The 20,162-nt window shown below is 40.3% G+C and overlaps 1 protein-coding gene across 5 annotated transcripts in view; it reads left to right on the top strand.

The window, feature by feature from the left end:
* Positions 1–20,162, top strand: part of MAP2K5 (mitogen-activated protein kinase kinase 5) — a 263,311-nt gene that overhangs the window by 22,790 nt on the left and 220,359 nt on the right. For all 5 annotated transcript variants that reach the window (XM_070468702.1, XM_070468703.1, XM_070468704.1 and 2 more), the window contains exon 3: positions 1,696–1,763. In XM_070468702.1, coding sequence (XP_070324803.1) covers positions 1,696–1,763 — 68 coding nt within the window. The remainder of the gene's footprint in view (positions 1–1,695; positions 1,764–20,162) is intronic.

Below are 20,162 nucleotides of genomic sequence, written 5' to 3' on the forward strand. Positions count from 1 at the left end.
AGACTAATTAGGAGAGAAAACAATCTCCCTCTTAGGGTTCCCGTGGCCTGGTCACCAAACAGTGGGCTATCTTAAAAACTGCAGCTGGACAGGAGGGAGGACCTGCTGAGGTGTGGTGGGCTAAGATCCAGGTGCTAAACTGAACTCCCCCTATATTTTAGTAAGAGTTCTCAGAGCATGTCGTGCTAGCTTATTCTCTTTATGATGAGAGATTTGTCTTTTTCTCCAGGCCTGGGATCAGGTTCCCTGCCTCTGATCAAATCAGCAATTAGATGCCCGAGAGTGACCAAAATAAATAAATAAATAAAATGCTAGCTTGGTTTAGCAAGTGCACAACAGCTGAGGCATCCCTTTGAGAGAGAGCCTGTCCCTTCCACGTTGTCCCCTTGGGAGGCTGTGTACCTCTTCCATCAATGTTGCCCGTGCTCAAAATGTTTTTGGCATTTTTCTCTCAACTGTACATTTAGAGTCTACCAAGTATGCTCTTTTCCTGTTGACAGATCTTTATCCTTAGAAGGATGAAGTAGCAAACTAAATATTTAGAAAAAACCAGAAGTTATTCTGCCTGGCAGGTAGTATAGATGGGTGAGTGACCAGATGTGGACAGTTTCATTTGGGATGAAAACGAGATCTGATTATTTTTGCTTGATTTATCTTCAGGTTCTGAAAGCAGTTTTGAAGACATATTTCACAACTATTTTAATTAAGGGAAGGATCAGTGAAATCAGTACATTGTTTTGGATGTGGCTCCTTTGATGATCCGCTTACTCAGATTTACTTATTCTTGTTCAGTATTTTGTGAAGTCTTATTATCCTCTAGTTTTAAGACCGTTTAAATGATTTCACAGTAGTGCAAATCACCATTTGAAGCTTTCTGTGGTCATAAAGTACTCAGTATAAGTGAAACAGTTCAGAAAATGAGAGATCAAGTGGGTTATGAGGAGAACTGTATTAGAATTGTTTTGTAAGTTAACCTTCCACTCTCAGTTCTGTAAAAAGGGAATGATAATAATCAAGTCATATTGTCCACATCATAGAATCGTTATGAGGCTTTTAAGGGTGTATGGAGCATAAATCACAGTGCTGTGTGTTATAGTAGTGTTCAGTAAATGATAGCCATTTTTATTATGCTGTTATGACAGATTCCCGGGAGAGAGGAAGAATGGAGAAATAGAGGGATAGGGTGCTGTGTGGGAAAGCAAAAAGTACTAACAGTTGAATAAGACTGGCCTTTCTTCAGTTTTTAAAGTTCTTCAAGCCAAACCTGTTCATACTTCAGTTGTATTTACTTTATTTTTAAAATATTTATTTATTTGGTTGTGCCATGCAACATGTGTGACTTTAGTTCCCCGACCAGGGATTGAACCCATGCTCCCTGCAGTGGAAGCTTGGAGTCTTAACCACTAGACTGCCAGGAAAATCCCTATATTTATTTTAACTTAGGTTCATGTCATAAATGACATGAGCAATGTTTTAATTTTCAGCTGTCCCTAAAATTTATAGTTCTTTCTTGAGATTCTGTTGTATTCTGAACAAAAAGCCAAAACGACAAACTAATAACGTCAGCATCTGCAAAATACAGTGTTGAGGATGTGGACATCAAGTTGTACAAACCAATTGTATTATGTTTCCAGCTGACATGGCTTTTGTATATTAAAAAATCTTATCACTTACATTATGTTGCTTTTTAAACAGATGAAGATGAAGATGGTGATCGAATTACAGTGAGAAGTGATGAAGAAATGAAAGCAATGCTGTCATATGTAAGTATACTACTAATGAGGAGTTTTCTAAAAATCTTAGTGTAATTGAGGATGCAGTTTCTTGATGTAGTGAAGACATGAAAGTAAATCACAGCTGCTCTTAACATTTTTCTATACAATATGTAAAATTTTTAAGGATTTCCTTACGTGAAAGTTAAGGGCATTCTTTTCAAAAGACACTTACTGATCATATCATGAACATTAAGAATAATGCATCTTAATGACTTTTGCATTAGGTATGGTGCAGACTAAATGGACTATCAATTTCCTGTGTTTTTTATGCAGTACTTAAAGTAACGGCTCATTGAAAATGAACCCCTGGGCTCTAAAAAATTTTTCAAAATCTACTTTCAACTGGAGATCTCTTTCACCCCTTCCAAACAGACTGTAGTTATAATGTAGCTGCTGGCTTAATGTGGACACATGACTTACAAATGTACTGTCAGTGATTTTATGCACTAACCACCCCACCCTAAAACGAACTACAGGGTTACTTACTGAATCTAAGTGATTTGAATATATCCCGAAATGACTTTTGTTTTGTGTTTCAAATTTCAGTGAAAATTTGCGTTAACATTTGTCTCAGGGCCAAAGTAGATAAACAAGAAAAAAGGATACATTCCTAAAACTTTAATACTAAGCTTGAATAATTTAGCTACTATGGAGAGAAATAGCTTCCCTGAGCCCTGGTTTGTTCTTTTCTCTTATTTCACTTTATTTTTTCTTAATTCATTTTATTTTTTCTGAGCTTGCAGTCTGTGTACAAAACCTTCTCTAGTGGTCTGATGGAGAGCATTGGACTGGAAGTCAGGAGACCACTGCCCTTCTCCGGCTTCCTGGTTTTAGCAAAACACTTAACCTTTCTGGGCAGTAGTTGCCTCATCTGTCAATTGTGGATAATAATATTTGTCCTTTCTACTGCACAGGGTCATTGTAATGGTCAAATGGGATAATAGATGTGAAACCCTTTGAAAAGTTAAAAATTCTATACAAATGCAAAGTGGTATTATGGTGGAAATGATGGAACTGGCGCCCGGCTTTTCAGTGAGTCTCTAATCTTAGCAGATGATTAGGTTGTAGGTTTTTAACCAGAATGTTGTTTCATTGTAATGAAAACTGTAAAATATCTGTATGGGTTTCCACCGATAGTTTTAATTTAGGGTAGGAGAACAGAGAACAAGAAGGATGGCATGATTAACAGAGCGTTGCATTCAGACCAGCGCAGAGTAGGAAAAGTCAATTTCCCATTGACTTCACATTAACTTACTTGAGAGTCTTTGTGCTCTGAGAATTTAGAGCAGGGCTCATCAGTACCTTGAAAGGCAAAGTAGGATTGTCTGCTGAAAGGTCTAGCACTAGTATTGATAGATTGACTACTTTTCCTAAGAATGTGACATGCTTATTTTTAGAAAAAACACACACACAGATGGGTTCTAGTTTTTTCACATGTATCCACTGCAGAGCGGAGAAGGCAATGGCACCCACTCCAGTCCTCTTGCCTGGAGAATCCCAGGGACGGGGGAGCCTGGTGGGCTGCCGTCCATGGGGTCGCGAAGAGTCGGACATGACTGAGCGACTTCACTTTCACTTTTCACTTTCATGCATTGGAGAAGGAAATGGCACCCACTCCAGTGCTCTTGCCTGGAGAATCCCAGGGACGGGGGAGCCTGGTGGGCTGCCGTCTATGGGGTCGCACAGAGTCGGACACGACTGAAGCGACTTAGCAGCAGCAGCAGCAGCCACTGCAGAGAGAGCATTGCTGACATCCATGTACTTCAATTATGTCTCTGACATGACCTCACACAAAACTGTGCTTTCAAAAACGTACTTTTGGGAAGAGCTAACAAACTGTGCTCTTTGAGAAGTGTTACTATGTGTGATCATGGTGATAGTCATAATTATTTCCATTTCTAAGTGCCCATTTTACACTAGATGCTTAAGGTATTTAGTTTCCTTTGGTTTTAATAATCACTCTGTAAAGTAGATATTATCACCCCTACCTTTCAGATGAGGAAGCTCTGGCTAAGAGACATGCCCAAGGTCTTAGAGCTGTGTGAGTATGCATATGGACTATAAGTTCAGCTTCTCCTGGTGCCAAGGCCCATGCTCCTTCACTGTTTCATTCTGCCGCTCTCCCACCCACCCTCTTGCTCATTAGTACTGGGAGCTTCCTATATGTTAAAAAATGAGATTTAAAAAAAATTTTTTAATTAAAAAATAAGTTTTAAAAATTGTAAAAAACTGAGTACATTTTGTAAGATCTTATTGGCTTTATATAATGATTCATGAATTGGGCAACATCCCATCCAGCAGATAGAAAAGCACTCTAAAGACGTGTGTAGGCAGGAGACAGGACAAGGAAGTCAGTTTAGCCAAGAGCTGATGGTTTCAGGCTAGGTCACATTGCTCGGGGACAGCAGGGGTCTATCATGTGGATTACCTCACTAGCGGTGACCAGGAAATTCCAGACTGACTGGTTAAGGTTATATTCCTCAGAGAGTTTTATGTAAAACTCACTACATTTTTCTTATGTTCGTTCATTTGCGGTGGATGGTGAGAACTTTTTTCTGTAAACTGGCAGTGGTTCATAGAATGGGGTCTAGATGATCAGGTCTGAGTTTTCTCATTAATTCACTTGATATTTATAGATAAGAACCTGAGGCCCCAAGATAGAGCTCCACTCCCCAGATTGTGAATGTTGGAGCAGATTATTTTAAAATGAAAATGAAAATATCCCTGAGAGAAATAACAGGTTTTAAGTTATTTAAAACCTAACTGTATTTCCTTTTGCTCTTAATCTCTTCAGGCAGCCTCTACCATCAAATACTCTTTGTTTATGTAGAGTCAGGCTCTGGATAAATAACTGAATCATAAAGAGTAGAGGACGCTCTGTCTCAGAAAAGCACAAACAAGGTTGGTTGGCTACCATTTTGATCTGTCTTGGTTTTATGGTTGAAATTCCTTTGGGTTACAGTTTTGCCATAAAGAGAACAATTTGGACTTAACCTCACAATAGATTTTGGTTGATAGTCTTCAGTTGCCAACCTGGTGTTAAAAACCTGTATTGGCCTTTTATTTTTTAAGTTCAGTTTGGCTCTGAAAAAATTTGATTCCAGGACTTGGGGCCACATATTTACTGTTTAAAAAAAAAAAAAAAAGCTGTGCTTTTCATGTGGAATTCAATAAATTTGCAGTCACTTTAGTATTTCTTTAAAAACCATATGGGGAAAGCAAAACTAGACATATTTTTGCCATAAATCCTTTAATCATTCTTTTTAAAAAAAGCTACAGTGTCTGAGTTGAAACTTGCAGAATTTTTTCCCCCATTGGATGTAAGCATTTTCTGGCTTTGGGCCAACAGAAACAAGTTTTTATCAGTAATTTAAATAGATTTTTGTATTAGACCTGAAAATGTTGCCTTTTTAATTGAAAACTTATCAATTATTTAAATTGCTAGCAGCCCGAGGCTGTTAATTTTATGTGTGCCGTAATAATGGCATGCAGTGGTTTTTGATGCATGTGACACAGAATGTCGCATTGTGGTAAGGATTTGTCATGACAGTAGGTTGTATGCTGTTAAATAATAACCAGCACATTAAACCAAAGTCTGTTGTCACACATTAGTACCATTTTATGTGTTATTTAGAAGTTGTATTCTTTTCTTCATTAGATATATTTTTAAGAGATAATGAGAAGAAAACAAAGCTATAATAAATTGTCTTTTAAGAAAATGTAAAGTAATTTGGTCTCCAAGGAGATATTTAATGTATTGAGAGAATTCAGCAGCCAAGTGTTATTACAGCACCATTGTGATCACTCTCTGCGTTTTGTTATGAGTTTGTGTTAATCAACAATCTGTTTTTATAGCGTTGTTTCTTGTAAGTTATGTTGTTAGAATATTCCACTTCTGGGATCATGGCTTTTCCTCTGACACTATTGTATCTTTTTAATTTCTCCATAAAGTATTTTTTTAATTAGAATTTGAAATGCTTTATTAGAAAAAAAAATACACCCAACCTACATATCCTGAAAACTAAATACCTGATCACTGCTAACTATTTAAAGGACCCTGTTAAATACTCCCTTAAAGTAGTTTTAATTTTTTTTTTTTGTTCTTGTTTTCCTCTCTCATTTTCTAGAAGGATAGACAATAATCGACTGCTTTTCTCCTTCCATCTTTTTGTATTTGTTGTCTGGTAGTGCTGACCTCATTTCCTTACACCATGAAACATCAGTGCTGGGCCTTATTTTTGATTCATCATAAGCTTTATTTATCATTGAGACTCAGTTACAGGAGGGGGTTATTTTAATGTTAACCTCTGCTTTTAGGTGACCTTTCTTCAGGGAACTCAGCAGTACATCTTACTTTTGTAAATGGACTCATATTTGTTTCTGCTAAATCCTGTGGCTAGTAAAGAGTTTATTACACCTAGTTCTCTTGATACTGAGATGCTTGTATGAGTGGAAAACAGTATTAATAAGAATTATTTTCTTCGTTTTGCCTAATCTCTCTCTTTACACCATTTCTCCACATTGCCAGAAGAATATGGGATGGATTTAACTGTAACACCTCCCATTATGGCAGCCATTGTGTATTATTGGAGTGTAAGTATTCCCTTTGATATACTTTACCGTAGTGTACCTTGTTAGATGTTGGGTACCATGAGGGAGAATGCTCTTTGACCTCTGTAGCACCTTGTAAATTGGGATATGATTCGCTTTATCCTAGTGTGCATAACTTGGAGATTGCTTCAGAAATCGTAGTTGCTCAATAGCTAGCCAATGGAAATTTGCTGCATGACTCAGAACTCAAACCAGGACTCTATAGTAGCCTAGAGGGGTGGGATGGAGACGGAGGTGGGAGGGAGATTTAAGAGGGAGGGGACATTTGTATACCTATGGCTGATTCATGTTGATGTATGGAGAAACCAACACAATTCTGTAAAGCAATATCCTTCAATTAATAAATTTTTTTAAAAAAGGAAAAATCATAGTTGCTCAAGTGGAGTTGGAAGAAACCCTTAGTGGTCTTGTCCAACTGTCTCATATTACAGATAAGGAGACTGAGGCCCAGCAAGGTCAGATTCAGTTTGAGGTTATATTGCTAATAAATGGGAAGGCCTGGACACACACCTAGGTCCTGGACATCCAGTCTTCACTCCTGGTTAAGTGTTGTTTTAGTTTTGGCATTTATTGAGATCCTACAGAAGAAGCTTTGCAAATACCACTGTTTTCCTAATAACAAAAAAATAATGCTATTTAGTAGAATGTTAGTGTACCTGAGTTTGAAAAGGACTGTAAAGAAATACTCTGGGCCTTTGAAGTTTCCTTCCTACAGGGCTGAATTTTACCTTAGGATGTGTTGCCCAGTTAGTTGTTAAACATTTAATAGCCTTAGGGCCTTTACGATTAGGAAGTTTTCTATGTAGAGCAGAGATTGGAAGCTCTTCTCCAGATGGTGCTTTTAAACATGCTCCACATTAAGTCGGTCCAGCTTACTTTGTATGCAGCAAAATAGCTTGGTCTTCAGTCCCCTCCTTTGTCATGATCCATCCAAACGTTTGGTAATACTCGATACTCTCCTGGTAGGGTGGAGAAACGCTGGAAAGAGCAAGACAGGAAAACTGAATACAATAAATAAATGGTGTTGGAAATTATTTAGCTTTGTTTTTTTTTTAATTGGAATGGTGTCATGCTCCAAGCTGTAAGTAAAATTTTTGTATTTTTTTCTCATCCTCATCAGAGAATGAAACTTCTTTTCAGAGGCAGATTATTTTAACTCTCTTCTCTATGTTATCTGGGACACATGGATGTCCTTGAAATAGTGATAAGAATGTAGTGGCCCCTTATTTAGCCCTTCTTTGAAATACCTCAGGACATTTTTGCTAACAGGAAGCAGAAACAGATGGAAGTTTGCATCAGATTATTAGGTAGCTCGTGGAAGCAAAGGAAGAGACAGCATGAGCAGGCCTCAGTCAGGGTGGCACCAGAGTATTCTGGGGCTTTGAACCACCAATATTTTGTCATTAATATGGCTGCGCTCCTGGTTCAGCTCCCTCTCTATGGAGGGCTCAGGATGACCTGCAGTTTGGGTCCTCTGGGGTCCTATGTTGAGGCAGCTGACACGAGGGGACCGAAAAATGCAGGACATCAATTAGGCTCTTAGGGGCTATCGTAGAAGCTTCTCTTCCAGAGAGATGTGGACTGGAAGGAGATGATGGACTTCTAGCAGTCAGGTTGCTGTGGGGCATAGCCAAGGCGTTAGGCTCATGTTAGCAGCTCCTAATGAACCCATTCTCTTAGGGCCAGTTTTACTGGAAACAAGAGGGGTGTTTTTTTTTTTCCCACTTATTTTTATTAGTTGGAGGCTGATTACTTTACAATATTGTAGTGGTTTTTGCCATACATTGACATGAATCAACCGTGGATTTACATGTATTCCCCATCCCGATCCCCCCTTCCGCCTCCCTCCCCACCCCATCCCTCTGGGTCTTCCCAGTGCACCAGCCCTGAGCACTTGTCTCATGCATCCAACCTGGGCTGGTGATCTGTTTCACCCTTGATAGTATACTGAGGGGTGTTTTCTATATATATCTGAAAGGTGAACATAAATTTGCTATAATACAGTAAAGTTAGAGGAATTCAGTAAATTTTCAACTCATGACTATAATATGTCCAAAAAAGTGTAAATTGTAATTGGAAATTAAAACAAGTTGTCTCTGTTTATATAGGTCTCTCTGTTACATGTTATTTACTCATTCCTCACTGCCTTTTCATTTATTTATTTATTTTTATTTTTTCATTTTTTTCATTTATTTTTTTTAACAACATTTGAGCAGTAGGCTGAATCTTTGTTGAACACAGTTGGAACTGGCTAAATAGTCTACTTGTAAGGGAATGTCCCATTTGGCCTGCTCTCTGTATGACCTGATGCTCCCATTTTATTTAAGTGGTAGGTTCCCTGAAGCTATTTAAACTTCTCCTACTTTGGAAGTATGGCAGAACTGCTGCAACTTAGAGATAAAGTGAAAGGCCAGTGTAGACAGTGCCTCAGACCAGCCATGGTGGTGACTAGTAAAGCCTCAGCTGAGGGGATCCCACAAGTTTTGGACTCATCGCTGAACACAAGTTTAAACTTCTGCCAACACACATTACCTGAAACTTGGCCAAGTTGAATTTCATCTGCTGTTGGCTGTCCAAACCACAATTCCTATTAAGACCATCTGGAGTTCCCTAACATCCTTTACAGTTTTACTGTCCAAAACAAATAGTGTTATCATTAAACTTGGCCAACTTACTGTCTGTTTCATTCTCCGATCACTAATGCATACACTTGTCTGGCGATGTTGACTCACAAAGAGGCCCCGGGGTTGCTCCCTGTTGACCTTCCATTGGGAGACTTTCCATTGTGATTTCTTTTTCTTCATCTGATCAGTCCACGACCATATGTGGACCCTTGGTCTAGAGTCATTTAAGAAGGAACATGTGTGCCTTGCAGTCACCTCAAGGCAGGGGAAACGAGTTTTCAGGGATTGAAGCCAAGTAATAAAGATAGTTATTAATTTGGTATTCAAAATAGATTAGCTTTGTATGTTATTTTTGACTAAGGAGCTGCTGTGTGCTTCTTAAGAGGTGAGCATCACAGAAGGGATACCTCTTAAATGCAAAGTATAAGAAATAGTTGAAAGAAAGTATAATTGATGACATAGCTGAGTAGTGTTGTAATTGAATTTGTAGCCATTTCACAGAGTTAAGATTGTTGAGTTCTTCACTAGGAAAACTATATAACTATGAACTGCAAATAGTTTGTTAGTTTATTGATTATTGCTGTAATTACTGGCTCAGCTACATATAATGGGGTATGCTTGCAGTATTGACAAAATAGGAATTTTAAAATTTTATCATTAATAGGAAAAAGCCAGCATGCTTAGTTTTTTATAAGTATATCCCCATACTGTACTGTTTATATTGTCTGTTAGGAGGCATGCTAAGGAGAGATTAGAAACCTTTCTGTTATAAATGTATAGAAGAATGATAAATGAATTTGATTTGAGTTGATATGTAAGACTTGCCACTAAGTTAGAAGATCTAACCAATGAGAATACATAGTCATCATGTCTGTATTATTTCCTATTGGCCTTCTCCTCTTGAACATATGCAGAGTGGCCATTATGCATATGGTACAGTGCTATACACTGTATGACTAGATACTCCACTAGCTTCTTAGATTTTTTGGAGACAGGTCTTTTTGAAAATGTGAGGAAGGTTGTTTATTCTTTTCCCAGAAAATTCACACAGTGCAGCATTTCACCTAGAAGTTCAGGAATTTCAAGGATCTCCCAAGGCCCATATAGATACCAGATTAACACCTCTGGCATAAGACATAATAAAATACATGAGACATGGTCCATGCCCTTGATGAACTTCCAGATGGAGAAACAATGTTCCTTATAGTACCCTTCCACTTATATTATTATTTATAGTGCTGTACTAATTGAGGGGGGTTGAGGGCATACTGACTCACCCTTGATAAACAATTAGTTAAATGCTACCTCTGTACTTGGTCTGAAGATTTTGGCATTCTTGTTTAGTGGTTTCTATGTCACCCTATGGTTATGGCCATTTTTCTTGTATGTACTGTAGCTTGGGAGTGGGAGATTCATAGTAACGTGGTGCCCTATTTTAAGATGTTTTTCAAGTACTTTATAAAAATGTTTCTTATATACCAGCTTCTGTGATTGTGATGTTCCTGACACTTTTATGAGGTGAGCAAGGCAGTTATTTTTTTCATATTTACAGCTGAGCATACTGAGGCACAAACAAGTTGCCTTTCTCAAGGTCACATGGCTGGTCAATGCAGAGATGGGACCTGAGCTCGCTCACTGATTTGCCTGTTTATTCATTGAGCCAGTTTTTTGTTTGTTTGTTTGTTTTTTGTTTTGGCTGTCCTGGGTCTTTGTTGCTACACGTGGACTTGGTCGAGCTGCAGAGAGTGGGGCTGCTCTTCACTGCAGTGAGAGGCTTACAGTCGTGGCCTCCCTTCTTGCAGAGCGCAGGCTGTAGGGCACGTGGGCTTCAGTAGCTGTGGCTCCTGGGCTCCACAGCACGGGCTCAGTAGTGTGGCGTGTGGGCTTAGCTGCTCTGTGGCACGTGGGATCCTCTCAGATCAGGGATTGAAACTGTCTCCTGCGTTGGCAGGCAGACTCTCTACCACGGAGCCACCGGGGAAGCCTCCAGCCAGCTTTTCATACAGTAAATATTTATGGGATGGCAAGTATCTAGCCAAGCCCTATGCTAGGTGGTAGAGGTACAGTGAACATATAGTTCACTCCTTCAGGGAGCTCATGGTTCAGTCAGGGAAGTTAACAAAAAAGTTAACTTTTTTGTGTTTCGTGTGGGAGGACAGGAAAGACTCAGAATTACCAGGCAGAATGATCAGTGCTCTCATGTGCCTAAGCATTTGGTGTTCTGTGAGCTCAGAGAAGGAGCACCTGATCTAGCTTATCTGAGACAGATAAGGCTTCCTGAAGAGAGTGGTGTCTAGGTGGAGTAGCAAGGACAAGGGGACTTGGAAGAGTGTTCAAAGGCCCAGGTGAAAGGATGCCTGGTGCCCTCAGGAGGCACAGCCTATGATCAGTGTGGTATGGACAGTGCGAGGAGGGTTGAGATGAGGTTGCGAAGGCAGGTAGGCTCGATCATGGAGGGCCCTAGCGTGAGGATATGATCGGGGGGGGAATGTAGAGTTAGTAAGAATGGTGGTTGACTAGATGTGGGGAAGAAGGAAAGGAATGGTCTGGAGGACTCCCAGATAGCTGGTTTGGGAAGCTAGGTCATGGCGATTTCATTCATCCAGATGGTGAACCCATATGTTGGAGGACAGGCCTAGGGCATGAGGGAGGGTGGGAGAGGTGGGGCCCTGTTGAATTTAAGGGGCCTCTGGACAACCAATTGGGTATGTTCTAAATCTTAGGAGAGAAATCTGGGCTGGAAATAAAGGTTTGTGATTCATCAGCTCCTAATTAGTCTTAGTGACTCCTCTGGTAATTGAAACCTTCAAAGTGGCTGAAGTTAACTCAAGGAGAGGATAAAATAAAAAAACAAAGGTTGATGAAAAGTCACGGGAAGCTCGAGCATTTAAAGGAGGAATGGGGAAAGAATCACTTACGGGAAACTGAGCAGTGTGGTAAGAGAGGTAGAAGGAAAATGTGAAGGGGTGGTGGAGTCCCTGAAGAAAGAGGAGAAGTCACCAGCCAGCACAGGGATCTGCATTATCTTAATGTCTTCCCACCATCCCTGGTCTCTCAGAGGTCAGGTGCCATGCCTTCCCTCATATGGGTGACAGTGAAGAAGCCAGGCTCTCCACCAGCTCAGCAGTCCACCCAGTAGCCTGCTTTAGTTAAATCTTTTGAGGAATGAGCAATAGGAGATAGCTCATCTTTAAAAAAAGAAAAAACATGATTATATTTTAATACACAACCAAAATACAAAACACCATAGTAAATTGATGGCAATAAAATATGGTATTTCATTTGCATTGCATGACAGACAGACAGCATCTTTAGTCATAAATGAGAATAACTTACCTTTTGACTCTCAACTAGCAAACAAACATTTTATGTTCTGAGTGCATGGACTAGAATGAAAGGATTATCTTTCTTGGTTGATTGATAAATCGTTTGCTACTTTTGTCAAATCGGTGTAATGATATTCCTAGAATAGGGTAGGGTTGTGAGAAATTGGATGAATAAATGTAAATACCTAGTATTGTTACCAAGCAAGGACTCATGTGCATGAGGTACAGAACGCTCTTGACAGTGGCCATTTGTAGTGAAGTGAAGGTTTATTTGCCAGGCACCAAGCCAGGAGAATGGGGAGCTCATGGTCCAAAGACCTAAACTCCTCCATGGCTTTCAGGTTGGGGTTTTTAAAGACAGTGTGAAGGGTGGGGGTCATAGGAAGTTGATCAGCTCATGGACCTTCTTCTGACTGCTTGGAGGTGAGGTTACAGGGTAAGGTTTCAGGAATCTCAGCCTTCTGGTTCCAAGCAGCCTGGGGTCCAGTGCTGTGGTCAGCAAGTAGTTACCATCTTCCACCTCACTTTTAAATCTCTCAACCACTAATCATTGCAAACGCCTTTGGCTTCACAGTAACCCTATATAACAGTTTCTATAGAACACATATGCATCAGATTGTTAATAATATCCCTTCCGGAGGAACTAGCAGTTCTGTGATTCTGTTGTCCTAATAATTTACTCCTTGAATCTGCTCTTTGGAACTCAAGGAAGCCTAGGAGACTAAAGCCTTTTTCTCCAACAAGAAACAGGGGGCGCAGAGGGGCTTTTGAACCCAGGAGGGCCCTGAAGGGTACTTAAGGTTCAATCCCACCTGTTGTTTTTTTTTTTTTTTTTGATACTCCTTAATACTGAGGGGAACGGAGGTGGGACAAGAAAGGGAATAGTTTTGGGTGGAAAAATTAATCATAGACTTGGCAGGAGGTTGAGGAACTCTGTATCAGTATTGAGCCTGACACAGGGTAGGTATTCAGTGAGTGGGAGTTATTTCTGGGTGTATCTGTCTTGCTGTTTCTTTGTTTTCTCTCCTTTCAACAGAGGACTTGTGCCTTGTAAAATTAAACTGTGCTGTTTTGGAACTCAAGTTTTTATGTGGCAGATTTCCATGAAGAAAAAAGTGTTGTAATTATTGATTGGATTGTGCTGTTAGAATTAGAATTAGGTTCATAACAAATAGGAATACGGTATGATAAACTTGCAAACAGAACAAAGCCAAAAATTGTACTTGTTATCCCTTGTTGAATCTGGCCCTCTGTTTCAAATTAATTAGATTTTTGGATAACTGTGCTAAACTTTGTCACATCCTTATTAAAATTGTTTAAGGATTTTGAGGAACATCTCAGAGGGACTTTGAAACTAATCTGAGTCTGGTACTGGAGATTCCATTAGCAATCACAAAACTGATTAATCTTTTACTCAGTTAGCTTATTGATTATTGCTGCAATTACTGCATGTAACAGATTCTACAGGGGATACCAGAGAAAACAACGTTTTATAACTGCTGCTGACGTGTTCAGAATGAATGCAGTCTTTTGTATTTTTCATACATACCGTTTTTGTGTCTTTAAATCCTGGAACACTTCTACTTAGAAAGCGCTGTGCTTAATATTGTTTCACTGTTAGGAGGTTCACTTTTAAATCTCTCAACTACTTGTCATTACCATTTACAAATACCTTCACTAATTCTATTGCTGCAGTTTAATTTTGAGCTTCACAGTAACCCTATATAATAGAGAAGCTATCTTTACTCTCATTCAGAGGAAACTAAGGTTCAATGAGGTTAAATGACCTCCTAAAGGCTGTGCAGATTAATAAATGGCAGAATTGGTATCAGACTCCATTTCAGTCAGTAGGTATCAGACACCTACTATGTGCCAGGCTTTGTGTTAGAGGTAATGAAAGCTGGATAGGATAATAGAGGTTGAGCTAAGAAAGCTTTTTGGATAACTTCAAATTACAGCTCTATTAATGTTATCATGATCACTTTGTTACTTTTCTGTCTAAACCATATCATTAATAAATACCTTGGTGTAAAAGATTTAGACTTTGGTTTGGTTTGGTTGGTTGTCTTTTCATTTTGTTTTTCTAGTACAAACCTCGGAGAAGGCAATGGCACCCCACTCCAGTACTCTAGCCTGGAAAATCCCATGGACAGAGGAGCCTGGTAGGCTGCAGTCCATGGGGTTGCTAAGAGTCGGACATGACTGAGCGATTTCACTTTCACTTTTGTGCATTGGAGAAGGAAATGGCAACCCACTCCAGTGTTCTTGCCCGGAGAATCCCAGGGACGGGGAAGCCTGGTGGGCTGCCATCTATAGGGTCGCACAGAGCCGGACACGACTGAAGTGACTTAGCAGCAGCAGTACAAACCTAGTCTTTGTCATTGTTGTTTATTTTATCACTATTTAGAACAAAATTGGAAAGAATCCCTCTAAAGGGAAAATATATAAAACCCTGAGAGAGGATGAAGCTCTAAAAGGAACTTGCTTTATAACTTGTTAAGTGCTCTCATATTTTCTCATGTGAGTCTCACAATAATCCTGTGGGTACATACCACCTTCATTTTACAGCTGAGTAAACTGAGACACCGTGAGCATTTCCTCACTGAGCTCATCAGTTGAAAGTGGCCAGTACTGAAATCCCAGGGCTTGAGTCTCTAACTCGTCTCCATGCCTTGCTCATCTCTCTGGGCAGCACAGGCCTTGTGGCTCGTCGGGACTGCTCCATGCCGGGAGGTCCTGTCCACTAAGGAGTGCCATGTGAGCAGTGGCCTAGCTCCGAGCCCCTTGGCAGCCACTCAGCCATCACCAGGCCCGCTCCCGAGGGGTCAGTTGCCTAGAGTGGGCCCATACCATGGGTTAGCTTACTGCCCTTTATAGTTTGTCCTTGAGGGTGAATTCCTTTGATGTGTGGAACACAAGATTCTGTGTTAATATGAACACAGATCAAACCCTGTATTTTAGCAGGAGAAAACGTTCCTTGGATTTAGAAGAATTGTAGAAAACAAAAAAACAAATCCTAACCACTTGCTTTGAAGAAACTGTCAAGTGGAATGCTTAATATCATTACTGTGACTGTGTTAATCAGTGTACAAAGAGATGTTTATAGATTGCTAAAAAAATTCCTACAATGGTTATAAAAGTATGTATGACTTTGCCAGTTGAATTGGCACAGCTCAGAAATGAAAGGGAAACCATTTTTATTTATATATTTTGTGAGGTAAATAAATAAAGTCGGAAAACAGGTCAATTTCATGCATGCAAGGTTTTATAGTAGGAAAAAAATACCTTGCACCTGTTCTGACCCTTTACATGTGAGGTTATTTGTTTTCAAACTTGACCCCAAGCACCAGTTTCAGACAACTCTATAATTAATTTGTTAGATAAAGCATAAGGATATTTTATTTGTTTTGATTTCTAGGACTGTGGTCAAGTAGTAACTGAAATTACTAACCTATTGTACATAGCAGTTAATTAAAGAAAAGCATTAAGTATAGGAGAACACCACCACTCCTGTTGTCTTGTATCAGTATAAAAAGGCAGTAATTTTTTTGACAGCTACTGATTGGAAAGTTGCTTGCAGCCTTCCAGAAGCAAGAGGGTACATGCCGTGGATCAATAACCAGCAAATTTCCCATTAAAAAGAATACCTGTGCAATGTTCCAAATAGCCACTGGCATCTTAATTTTCCATGGAAACCTCAAATACTTGTGTGCTGAGGACAAGTCATTTTCGGACAATTTTTCCAGACTACTTGTTAACAGTTATTGCTGTCCCATAAGGTTGACAGCCTACATGATTGATATTTCATTTACTTGTCATCACTGTTTGAGTAATGGCGAGCACTATATTTCTGTGATTTTAAAGAATATAGTTTCCTGAGAGACATTTGCCTTAGTATGTATTCCAGAGTGTGTGTCACATGTTTATGCTGTATGTACATACACTTTTACATCATAGAGGGAAAGAATCAGTTTCCTTTATGGTTTGAAAGCTCTCAGAAGGCAGGGTATACCTTCTATTAGTCCATGGCCATCAAAAATCCACTTTCACTTTGTTTTTAGGGTGAAGATTCTTAGACTTGTTAACTTGTGATTCTAAAGATGATATGGAATTTTGTAACTCCCTTTTATTTCTAAGGGAAAAATAAGCTCAATCTTGTGATAATTTTAATGTACATAAAAGCAATAAGAAGATATATGTAAATGTTTTTTAAAAAGAAACTTTTAAGAATGTCAACAAATAATGATTATCAAAGAAGAATTTTCTGGGAATGTGATAGTTAAAAAGAAAATATGCATGTGTTTTTTAAAACTATTATTTATTTATTTTGGCTGCATCACGTCTTAGTTGCAGCATGCGGGCTCTCCATGGCAACACTCGGGCTTTCTCTAGTTGGGGTACATGGATTCAGGAGTTGTGGTGTGGGCTTAGTTGCCCCACAGCTTGTGGGGTCTTAGTTCCCCGACCTGGGATTGAACCTGCGTCCTTTGCACTGGAAGGCAGATGGACCACCAGGGAAGTCCCTACATTTGTTTTCAATATAGAAACAAGTACAAAAGGGGAGTTCTGCTCTTTGACAGTACCTTGAAACACAAAATCAGTGGTTTTCATTGTTGATATTTTCCACCAAGAACATCATTTTGTTGTTTGTCAAGTGTTAAAAGAAGTGGGGGCGGGGGGGGGAGGAGCCAAGATGGCGGAGGAATAGGACGGGGAGACCACTTCCTCCCCTACAAATTCATCGAAAGAACATTTGAACACTTAGCAAACTCCACAAAACAACTTATGATCACTAGCAGAGGACATCAGGCGCCCAGAAAAGCAGCCCATTGTCTTCAAAAGGAGGTAGGACAGAATATAGAGGATAAAGGGAGAGACAAAATAGCTAGGGACGGAGACCTGTCCTGGGAAGGGAGTCATAATAGAGGAGGTTTCCAAACACCAGGAAACCCTCTCACGGGCGGGTCTGGGGGAAGTTTTCGAATCTCGGAGGGGAACCTAAGGGGAGGAAAAATAAATAAAACCCACAGATTACATGCCTAAAAGCAACTCCCAGCAGAAAAGTACCCCAGACACCCGCATCCGCCACCAGCAAGTGGGGGCGGAACGGAGAGGAGCGGGCGGCATTGCTTAGGGTCAGGACCCGGCCGAATGCCCTGAGGGCAATCGGAGGGAGCTAATGTGAGACAGCAACTTAAACTGAGGGATAGCGAGAGAGAGAGAGAGAGAGAGAGAGAAAATTAACCGGCCCGAACACACTGCCGGCCATTCGCTGAACATAGGGACTGAGCAATTCCAGAGAAGAGCTAGCCGGCTGCGGACAGGCCCATCCCCGCCGGAGGCAGGAGGCAGGGGGAAGGGGAAAGGGGCAAACTCGGCCCCCGAGACGGCACCCCTAACAAACTGCAAACAGGCCTCCAGTTTCTAACCAAAGACCTCCTGAGATTCTGGATGGTCGACATCTGCCGGGAGGGTCGTGGCTAGAGGCCAGCTCCCAAGAATAGACACAAGGTGCATGCACCAGACTGGCACATGCAGAAACAGGCTGGGACCGCGGAGGGGAGAAGGCGCACTGCACCTGGGGAGGGTGCACCCGTCAAGCTCCTGGCTGCCTGAGCTGCTCCGGTTGGGGAAGGCATAAAACGCAGGCCCAACCGAGTCTGTACTTTTGTGGAGTACCCGAAAACTGGAACTGCACGCAATGCAGGGCTCGCTCCATATAGAGCAGCCGGGAGCCTGAGCAGTGTAGACGGGGAAAGCACACACACTTGTGAGCGAGGCAAACCCAGTGTGGCCGGAACACGGTGAGTGCTATCCACACAGAGCGGTATCTGTCTGCAGCTCCCCGCCCTCCCCTCAGCGCGTGACTGAACAAGCGAACCTCAACAAGAGACCACCTCCGCCCGCCTGTGTTAGGGCAGAAGTTAGACACTGAAGAGACCGGCAAACAGAAGCCAAATAAACAAAGGGAACCGCTTCAGAAGGGACCGGTGTAACAGATTAAAATCCCTGTAGATAACACCGACTACACCGGAAGGGGCCTATAGATATCAAGAAGTGTAAGCTGGAACGAGGAGCTATCTGAAACTGAACTGAACCCACACTGACAGCAATGGCTCCAGAGAAAGTCCTAGATATATTTTTACTTTTTTTTTTTTTAATTAAAAAATTTTTTTCTTTTTTAATTTTTTCTCTTTTATTTTCTTTTAAAATTCCCTATCACTCCCCCATTACTCCTTAACTTTCATTTTCATTTTCATATATTTTTACTATTTTTTTTAATTAGGAAAAAAATTTTTTTTCTTGTTTTTTTTTCTCCTATTTTCTTTTAAAGTCCTCTATTACTCCTCTATTACTCCTTAATTTTCATTTTCATTTCACTATAACCTTGCAAAAAAAAAAAAAAAGAGAAGCCATATTTTTAAACCAAACTTCATATATATTTCTAAATTTTTTTGTTTTTGTTTTTAATATTGTATTTTTAAGAGTCTAACCTCTACTCTAGATATTTAATCTTTTTCTTCAGTATTTGATATCAATTTTGGACATTTAAGAATCCAATATTCAGTACCCATTTTTACTCAGGAGTGTATTGATTACTCTCTCCCACTTTTGACTCTCCGTTTTCTACCTCAGAACACCTCTGTTTCCTCCTTTCCCCTTCCCTTCCCAATCCAATTCTGTGAATCTTTGTGGTTATCTGGGCTATGGAGAACACTTTGGGAACAGACAACTGCGTAGATCTGTCTCTCTCCTCTTGAGTCCCCCTTTTCTCCTCCTGCTCATCTCTATATCCCTCCTCCCTCTCTTCTTCTTCATGTAACTCTGTGAACCTCTCTGGGTGTCCCTCATGTTGGAGAATCTTTTCACCATTAACCTAGAAGTTTTATTATCAGTGCTGTATAGTTGGAGAAGTCTTGAGACTACTGGAAGAATAAAACTGAAATCCAGAGGCAGGAGACTTAAGGCCAAAACCTGAGAACACCAGAAAACTCCTGACTACATGGAACATTAAGTAATAAGAGACCATCCAAAAGCCTCCATACCTACAATGAAAGCAACCACCACCCAAGAGCCAATAAGTTCCAGAGCAAGACATACCACGCAAATTCTTTAGCAACGCAGGAACATAGACCTGAGTGTCAACATACAGGCTGCCCAGAGTCACACCTAACACATAGACCCATCTCAAAACTCATTACTGGACACTCCATTGCACTCCAGAGAGAAGAAATCCAGTTCCACGTACCAGAACACCGACACAAACTTCCCTAACCAGGAAACCGTGACAAGCCAATTGTCCAACCCTACCCACTGGGTGAAACCTCCACATTAAAAAGGAACCACAGACCACCAGAATACAGAAAGCCCACTCCAGACACAGCAATCTAAACAAGATGAAAAGGCAGAGAAGTTCCCAACAGGTAAAGGAACGTGAAAAATGCCCACCAAATCAAACAAAAGAGGAGGAGATAGGGAATCTACCTGAAAAAGAATTTAGAATAATGATAATAAAAATGATCCAAAATCTTGAAAACAAAATGGAGTTACAGATAAATAGCCTGGAGACAAAGATTGAGAAGATGCAAGAAATGTTTAATAAGGACCTAGAAGAAATAAAAAAGGGTCAATTAAAAATGAATAATGCAATAAATGAGATCAAAAACACTCTGGAGGGAACCAACAGTAGAATAACAGAGACGGAAGATAGGATAAGTGAGGTAGAAGATAAAATGGTGGAAATAAATGAAGCAGAGAGGAAAAAAGAAAAAAGAATCAAAAGAAATGAGGACAACCTCAGGGACCTCTGGGACAATGTGAAACGC

This window comes from Odocoileus virginianus, chromosome 6 (genome assembly GCF_023699985.2).
Source record: "Odocoileus virginianus isolate 20LAN1187 ecotype Illinois chromosome 6, Ovbor_1.2, whole genome shotgun sequence".
Taxonomy (NCBI): domain Eukaryota; kingdom Metazoa; phylum Chordata; class Mammalia; order Artiodactyla; family Cervidae; genus Odocoileus; species Odocoileus virginianus.